This window comes from Canis lupus, chromosome 13 (genome assembly GCF_011100685.1).
Source record: "Canis lupus familiaris isolate Mischka breed German Shepherd chromosome 13, alternate assembly UU_Cfam_GSD_1.0, whole genome shotgun sequence".
NCBI lineage: Eukaryota > Metazoa > Chordata > Mammalia > Carnivora > Canidae > Canis > Canis lupus.
In genome coordinates, this window is record NC_049234.1 from 37,718,024 (window position 1) to 37,726,545 (window position 8,522).

The 8,522-nt window shown below is 64.6% G+C and overlaps 1 protein-coding gene across 1 annotated transcript; it reads right to left on the reverse strand.

Annotated features, from left to right (window-relative positions):
- Window positions 1–6,457: 6,457 nt before the first annotated feature.
- On the reverse strand, window positions 6,458–8,300 carry LY6H (lymphocyte antigen 6 family member H). The gene is made up of 4 exons (XM_038555729.1): window positions 8,281–8,300; window positions 8,040–8,163; window positions 7,266–7,385; window positions 6,458–6,968 (listed from the first exon to the last, which is right to left on the reverse strand). The coding sequence occupies exons 1-4, from the start codon at window positions 8,281–8,283 to the stop codon at window positions 6,733–6,735; spliced, it is 483 nt and encodes a 160-aa protein (XP_038411657.1). The 5' UTR covers window positions 8,284–8,300; the 3' UTR covers window positions 6,458–6,732.
- Window positions 8,301–8,522: the final 222 nt, after the last annotated feature.

Consider the following 8,522-nt stretch of genomic DNA (forward strand, 5'->3'; position numbering starts at 1 on the left):
CAATCGACAGGTCTTTCCAAACCCTCCCCCAGCCCTCGCCCAGCGGACACTCCCGGGCTGCTCCCAGCCAACCGACCAGCGCCTGGAGAGTGTGAGACAGGGGGACTTGGGGGGAGGTAAAGGGGGGAGACGTGCCTCCAGCCTGGGGATTCTGGAAGGGCAGGAAAGGCAGGTGATACGACACCACCTTGGCCACAGTCTCTCTGCCTCGTCTCTACACAAGGACCCATCCTCTGTCTCTCCATCCTCCAGGATGTCCCTCTTGGTGTCCCGTGCTCACCCCATACAGCCCTGAGCTTGTCACCGGTTCCACCCACCCCAAACTGCTCCTCACCTGTGCCTTCACCAGGGCGACCCTCCGCCAGGCCACCAGCCCTCACCACCACCCAGCCGTGCTCTCCCAGCATCCTGAGTTCTCCTGCCCTTGACAGGCACCAGCCACCCTGTCGCATGCCCCAGGCCCCGACCCTCCAGGCCCTCCCTCGCCTCCACCTAGTGACCCACTGCTCCTTCTGAGAGCCTGGATGTCTCGCACATCCCTGCGGGGACCGGGATGCACCAGATCCTGTGGCTCAGCAAGGCCAGTCAGGGCACTTGCTCCCCAGATCACCTGCTGGGAGACGCACGGGACAGTGAAGCAGCCCCAACACGCAGGGAGTAGAGCCTGAGAACCCGAGCTGGACAGTGAGAGGATGGGAAGCCCCTCTGCACCATTGTGGACAGACCTGCATCTCCCGGTTCCTGCAGACACCCTGAGTACAGGGGCCCCGGCCGGGTGGTGGTGGGGCTAGGGCGGGAGGCGCTCTTCTCACTTCACCCGACGGGAATGTGGCGCCAGTCTTTGAACAGTTAAAAGAAAATGGAGAAGTCCCTCAGCTACTTCCCAGACCTGGGGTCCCTGCACCCCTGCCCCAGCAGCCCCCTCCAGAAGCCCAGGGGGGGAAGAAGGTCTGGCCTCTCCTGGTACCCTCACCTGCCTGCCCAGTGCTCCATCCCCAGGACCTGGAGCCTAGGACTTAGCTTCTAGAAAGTGGAAAATGAATCCATAGCACATAAAATCATGAGCTTGCTCTTCCCATCTCTCCTGGTGGCCACCCTCTGCTTGCCATGGGCTGTGAGCGGTGCAGATTCTGGATCCCAGACCGCACCCTCTGAGTCGGGATCCGGGTGCAGGGCCTGGGCCTATGCACTCAAGCCCTCATCTGCTGGGACCTCCCAGCCACCGAGGAGCTAGCAGGGAGCAGCGACTCCCTCACTTGCGTCAGGGAAACGTCCACTTTCCTGCAAAACTCAAGGGCCTGTGGGTCTCTAGCGTGTGGATGTTGGGTGAAGGTGGGAGATCCCTGAGGCATCCACGTACATGTCCTTTCTATAGAACCTGAGGAAGCCGGGTGCCGGGAGGACCTTTGTCCAGCTCGGCTCCACCCACCTGCCGTTACCATGACCTGCGTCGTGTGCAGGGCCCCCCCCCCCCCCGCCCCACAAGGAGGAGATGGAAGCAGCTGGGGCTGAGGGAGTGGGGGGCAGGGCTGGAGGTGTGGAGAGACGCCAGACACAGATGGGATCAGACAGGGGCATCCCGGAGGGCTGGGGACACAAGCCCCGGGGAAGGGGGGAGAAAGACCCCAGGGAAGGTGCCCCAGGAGATGCTGTGCCAGAGTCTGGGAGGATGGCTGGAGGGCAAGCCTCAAGCCCCGAGAAAGGAAAGGCGTCCACCCTCCCACCCCCTAACCACCCCCTCCCCACTGCCTTCCACCAAGTCATTGCCGGGCCGCTGGAACCGGGTTCCTCTGCCTGCAAGCCCTGCCCACCATGCCCCCTTGAGCTGCGTGTATCCAGGGGACGCAGAGCTGGGTCACGATCAAACAGCAAGACATTGGGGTCCAGGCGTTTCCTGCAAACACAGTAAAGATCTCAGAGCGTCAAGGTCTTCTCTTTTCCAGGTCTGCTTCTTAGGGGTCAAGTGGGCACAATAAGACCTCTAACCGGGCGGAGGTCAGGTGCAAACGAGGAGATGGGCAGATACTCCGAGAGGGACAGGCCCCAGCCCCACGGGAGGGTGCCCAGCACCCACCGGGCAAGGAGGTGGGGGGCGTGCAGATCAGTAGGGCGTCCCCACCCACTGATCCTGCAGCTTCCTGAGCCCTCCAGACCCCCCAAGGGCCAGACTACTCCAGGGGGTGCCCAACCCCCTGTCAGGCCGCCACAATCCCGAGCTCACCTCCAGCGAGGACACCGAAGGACCAGAGACCCATCTCACTGTGAAGCAGATGCCTGAGTCCTCTGATGCGGCTGTGCTGACCCAACAGCGGCCCCGGGGTCTGGCGGCGCTGCGGGACACGCCGCGACCCACCGGGTTTGTCACCACCAGGAGACGGCACAAGAGAACCCGCCGCAGCAACTAGTAATTAAACGAGGGGCTACGTCGAGGATCAGCACGTAGTGAAAGGGTATTTCTCTCAAATTCATCAGCCGTTCGTCATGAAAAAAATCTAATGGAAATGTGAATAAGTGAAAGGTGTACGTGAATAAAGACCCATTTTCAACTCCAAGACCCGGTGTCAATTCAAGGCACCGCAGGGAACACCCTCGTGAACACAGACACGCCCAGGGCCCGGGTCACCGCTCAGCACCTCGCGGGGCCCAGCTAACGCGACGGAAACAACCAGAATAAGCCCTGAAGTACCGGGAAAGCAGGCTGGAGCTGTCCCCACTCGCAGACTGCCCGCTTGTAAAGCCTGAAAAGCTAGGAGATGGTGCCGACAAGGGAATATCATGGGGTGCGGGGCTGGACGGTAGCTCTTCCGCGCCTGTGCTCCCACGGCTGCCCCACGTCACCCCAATGCCCTCTGCACCCGCGCGGCTGTGAGCCCCTTTTCTGGAGTTCAGGAGCCACTCGGCAGCCTCCCAGCCCCTGGGTGTCCCTAGGTGACTGCTTCTGCCGGGGGCCCCACCAAGAAGGGCTGGGGGGGGCGAGAGGCTGCTCTCTGGCGCCCGGGGCGGCCCCCCCATGGCCCTGGCAGCAGAGATCCCCCCTGAAAGCCCTCCTTGGGCTCTGGGGCCGCAGGGCTGGCGCCCTGACGCGTGGGAGCACAGCCCTAGGGCTTCGAGCCGTGAGGGGCCCACCGCCTCACCCTCACCCCCGACACCCCGACCCTGCACCGCCCCAGGGCGCACACAGGCTGTGCCGAGACAGCCTCACTCAGTCCCCGTGGCCTTGCCCAGCCCCTCGTGCGCAGGCCATGTGCAGCATGGAGGTGCCAGGTGTGGGCAACCCCCTCCGCACACACCGCCAGCTGCTACCACGCGGACGTCCTGCCCCGGGAGCCTCGCTCCGGGCCCACCCCACCCCGCTCCTTCCAGCCCCCTGCCCTCTCAGCCAGGGGCACGTCTGCCTGGTTTGAGGATGGGCCCTCACCCCCTCCCTGTCCTGAAGTGTCCACCGGCTTCTCTGCAGACGCGCTTCTGTCTCAGAGAGGCCCGCACACCGTGGGTGGGGCCCCTGCAGACATGGAGGCCAGTGACCCACGGGCCCCGCGGCTTGTCTGCCCCCCACCCCGTCCTGCTTAGGCAAAGGCCAAGTGGGGGTGGGTGCTCCTGGAGGGAAGGGCACGAAGAAAACAAAAAGCATCACCTCACGACCCCACTTTCGTTTAAAGAAAAGGAGAAAGTCCCAATTACAACCAGCAAAACCACACGTGACCCAGCACTGAGACGCCCACGGAAGTACAGGCCCCGCAGGAGGGAGATGAGATGGCACGGGGCGCTATCAGGGCCCGGGCGGACCGGGAGGTGCGCAGTGCTGTCGCGTGGGAAGCCCTGGCACGGCGGAGCCAGCCTCTGTCCCCAGCGTCACACCCAGATGCGCAGAATTGCGGTCAACACACCCGGTGTTATTCTGCAACTGGACAAATGGATTCCAACATCCATCTGTCAGAATAAATCTCAAGAAGTGGTGGTCAGCTTTTACAGACGCGCAGGGGGGCCTGGCCTCACCGGCTGGTGAACCTGCACGGACGCTGCTGGAGGCACACCCAGGGGCACACGCAGCCTCGCGCGCGGAGCACTCCGTTTCCAAGGCGGATCTTGGAGTCACCAGGAAGGGCGGGTGACGTCATGAATGGCGCAAGGAGGTTCTGACACCTGCCCAAGTGGCGAACGGGCTCCGGGTGGACCGGACACCTGAGGTCGTAGCCACATCTGTAACCGGATTAGAATACAAGATTGTTTCCTAAGATAAGGGCAGGGGAGGTTCTCCTAAGATCTGAAACCCAGAAATGTAAAAGAACACTGGGACTCAAGCCCGCGGACTTGAGGACGCGCACGTACGTACCAGGGAAACGCCAAGCACGAAGCTGCAGCTGCGTGGCAAGCAGGGGCCCCAGGAAGCCTCGCTCGCATCTGCAAGAAAAGACAAAAGCCACGACGGCAATTCGAGCCAAGGGTGGGACCTGCAATTACAGAAGACACACTCCTAGTCGTGACACACTCGTGCCATGTCTGATCTCATGCTACGTTTCCCAATGGAGGTCGGGAGAAGGTTCTACCCTTGTGTGCCAGGCTGACGGAAGCCCCCGCGCCCACAGCAAAGCCAGGGGGAGCCGGGGAGGGACCAGCCGCGGCCGTCCTTTGGGGACATCTGCTCCTGCTGAGGGGACATCCTCCTGGCTCAGCCGCATGCTCCCCAAGCCCGCCGGAGATGGAGAAGCACTTGAGCCCATAAGGACACGAGGACGAGGGTGGTCACGGCAGCGTGTGACCAGAGACGCAGGGGGACCCCTGTGCCCTCAGGTGAGAGGTGATTAGGAAAAGCGCGGTTGGCTCGCTCAGGAGAACAACAAGCAGACGCTGAAAAACAAAAGGTCCGTGTGGACCAGGAAGGATGCCCTTGGAGGCTACTTCCGGGAAATAACCCAGCGGCACACGGTTTATTCGCACTGTCCATGCGCCAGCCGGACCCCGAAGGCCGCACGCACGGTGGGGCGCCGCCGCCAATGACCGCGCTTCGGGGGAGATGAGGCAGCTGGGGAGCAGAGCGCGGAGGTCAGGGCAGGCTCTCCCGGCCTCGCTGCCCACCCCCCGGGCCCTCTTCACCTCGATCCCACGGCTGGGAGAGCTCCCGGTTTGTTTTATACATTTCTCTCAAATAATAAATTCAGCACACACGGGGGGACCTAGAAGTTGGTTTGAAGCTGGTGCCCGTGGGTGGCCCCTCGTCCTCAGGGACCCCCCGGGGCCTCCACTGCGCCGCATCCTCGCTGGCGCCAGCTTCCCGCCTCTGAATCCTCAAGCCGCTCTTCGCCCTTGCCTTAGGTGACAGTGCCCGGTCCCTACGCTCCCCAAACGGCAGACACAAGCGGTGGGCAGCACACTTTACAGAGGTCGGGGTGGGGCGGCGACGGGGTACATCGCAGAGCAAACTTGAAATGTCAGGGGGGACAAGTCCCCAGCCGTTTCCACCAGTGGGGAGAGGACGCGGTCTCCAGCGACCCCTCTCCTCTCTGTTCACCCCGGGTGTCAGCAGAGGAGCCCCACTGGGAACGCCAAGGCCGGCTCTTCAGCGAAGCCACTGGCCTTGCCCAGGAGTCCAGGACCCAGGAGCGACCATGGTCTGGGTCAGCCACAGGAGGACGAGGAAGAGCTGGCCAAAGACCAGACCCCAGAGAGGCCTGGAGGGGCTGCTGACCTCACTGTGAGCCTGGGCCAGAGACGACCCACGTGGCCGTGGAGTGCGGTGACTGGGCTGCACCCAGGGCCGTAGGGACAACTCCAGAGACCCACCGCTGGAGCAGGAGAGGCCAGAGGGGCACCCTAAGATTTACCTGTGTATCCTCCCCTGCCTCCCCCACCCGAAGCACCCAGTCCCTCTGCGCTTCCCCACAGGGCCCGCCTCCAGGGCCTGCCAAGGAGGCGCCCTTGTGTGGGGGAGGCAGGGGAATCCCGTTAAGAGGCAGAGTCTGGGCACAAGAGCGCTCCCAACACTCTGGGGAGCTGGCCCCCGAGTTCGATCACCCCAGGGCTGTACGAAAGAGCAGGTGAGAGCAGGACACGCAAAGTGTGGGTGCATGTGTGCTCCTGAAAGTGCAGGACACCGAGGGCCAAGAGTAGTGTGCACACAGATGTGCTCGTGTGGGGGCATGCCAGTTCAGGAGCTGCTGTGATGTCCGTGTTTCAGTGTCCACACGGGCGGAGTCTGCAGGAGCGAGCATGTGGATCTGTGCACGTGCAAGTGTGCATATCTGCACGTCTGCTGTCTGTGTGCATGGCCTCACCTCCTATCCCGGCCCCATGATTCCGTCCACTCTAACCCCCTCCGCCTCCCCACCGCCTGCCAGGTCTGAGGCACCCCAGGCAGCCCCGCACACCCACAAACCCCCAGTCCCAGCACCCCGCACCTCCAGCCCGCAGCCTGGGCTTCCTCAGAGCCCCACCCCACACCCAGGCTCAGACCCGGGTCTCTGGACCAAAAGTGAGTTTATTTCTCTGCGGAAGATGCCCTTGCAGCCAAGCTGTTGGGCTCAGCCTGGATCTGCCTGGCTTCCCCTCAGAGACCTGGGGGTCCCAGCCCCCAGCCCGCTCCCCTGGGGCCTCCTGCAGACACTGGGTTCCCTGGAGGCATCCTACTGGCCGGGACTCAGAGCTGGTGGAGAGAGGGAGGCCTCACGTCTCAGGGAGGGGCCAGGGCCAGTAAGCTCGGAGCCCTGCTGGGGCAGGGGGGTGAGGGGGAGGGCCTCAGGGCCCAGCCCCGAGGAGGGCAGGCCCCAGGCTGAGCAGGAGCCCCCCAGCCAGGGCCCAGGGACTGCCCCCCGCCCCCGGGCCGCCGTTGCACAAGTCTCCCCCGCAACAGTCCACATCCACTTTTAAGATCCCCGAGTTAATGAAGCCCATCAGATAGTCTGAGAAGAAGTGCCGCTTAACGAAGTCACAGGACGAGGCACACATCTTGTTCACGGAATGGTCCTTCCTGCCTGGGGAAGAGGTAGCAGAGCTGAGACGGCGGGACCCACACCGGAGCCCTCTCGGCCTCAGGGCCCAGCCCAGGACCCAGCTCAGGACCCCTGAACAGCAGAGCCATGTTTTCCAACCCACCCATGCCATCTCAACTATACAGAAAGAGCCACACAGGGGCCGAGGCAGGACAGGCACCTGCTCACCTTCACACAGCAGGGCAGTGTCCTGCGCACAGACCTGTGCTCTTGGCCAAGGACAGAGGGGCTCAGATATACCCCCAACCTCTCCCCACCCAGGCCCAGGTCCTGACTCACTGCTACTGGGATCGGTGATCCGGACGCTGGCACACACTGTGTCCGATGGCTGGCACTGCTTTGGGGTGCAATGGCTTGAGTTGGTGGTCAGTGTGCAGTCCTGGCACCACAAGCCATGAGCTGGGCAGGGCACAAAGATGAGCATGACCAGAGGAACTGGGGACCAGCCGTCCCTCTTGCCCCCTTCCACCCGCCTGCTGCAGGCACTGCTAGGACAACCAGGCCCCTGGCCAGGAGTGACCAGGCCAGACTGGCACCTGGAGGTCAGGCCTTGGGAGAACCTCTGCCTTCCAGGCGGTTTGGGGGGAGGAGCCCACCGCTGGAACTCTGGGAGCCCCCAGCACCCTCTGTGGCCCCACGCACACGCACACACGCACACACATGCCAGCCACGCAGCTCACACCTGCGGTGCTCTCCGGCACACCCCCACCCCCCACCCCTCCTGCAGAGTTCAGGTAGTTCCAAGCTAGAAAGGACGAGGCAGGACTTGATGGGAGGCCAGCTGGGGCTCCAGAAGCCAGGGAGGGAAGGGGCGCCCGGCAGGACCGGCGGCGCTGGGAGCCCCCGAGGGAAGTCGCTGGAAATCGCTTGCTCGCTCAGTGCCCTTTGGAGCCAGGAGGGCCCCGCGTGGCCTGGGCGGGTGCTGGAGCGTCACGAGTGAAGGCGACCGGCGCGGGGCGGCTGCGGTCGCTGGGGTCCGGGCGCAGGTGTGCATGTGACGGCCCCGTCGGAGGCCGGTGGCTCAGCAGCCCCGCGGGCCACCCCCAGACTCACCGGGCGCCGAGCACAGGAGGGTGGCCAGCAGCACCAGGCCGAGGCCCTTCACGGCCGCGGGCAGCATGCTCCAGGCGGGCTCGGGAGGGCGCGGGCTTGCTGGCGCAGGTCCTGGGGCGCGGGCCTGGCAAGGAGAAGCCGCGGTCAGGAGCCCAGCCGCCCGGCCAAGCCCCCCCGCGGCCCCCGAGCGCCCCCTCGGGATCGCAAGGCCCCTCCCCCAGCCCCTCCCCACAGCGCCCACCATCACCGCCTCCCTCCGGGGAGAGGTCCGCCGCCTCGGGCGGGGTGACAGCTCGAACGGCCCCAAGCCGCTCCTGGCACCTGTGGGTGCGGGGGGAGGGCGCGTCTCCTCCTCCCTGGGGAGCGGGAGGCGCGTCCGGAGAGAAAGGGGCACGGCCAGGTGCGAGCGCGCGGTACCTGCCGGTGGGGGAGGGGCGCCGCCGCGGCCCCCCCCCCCCCGCCACCCCTGGGCTGGGGGCCCGG

Bases quoted from the DNA above. Each gene is read 5' to 3' on its own strand.
- LY6H (XM_038555729.1), bottom strand. The intron at 7,386-8,039 runs GTGAGTCTGGGG...TGCCCTGCCCAG, and splicing joins CCTCCTGTGCTCGGCGCCCG to CTCATGGCTTGTGGTGCCAG. The intron at 6,969-7,265 runs GTGAGTCAGGAC...CCTCTTCCCCAG, and splicing joins GATCACCGATCCCAGTAGCA to GCAGGAAGGACCATTCCGTG.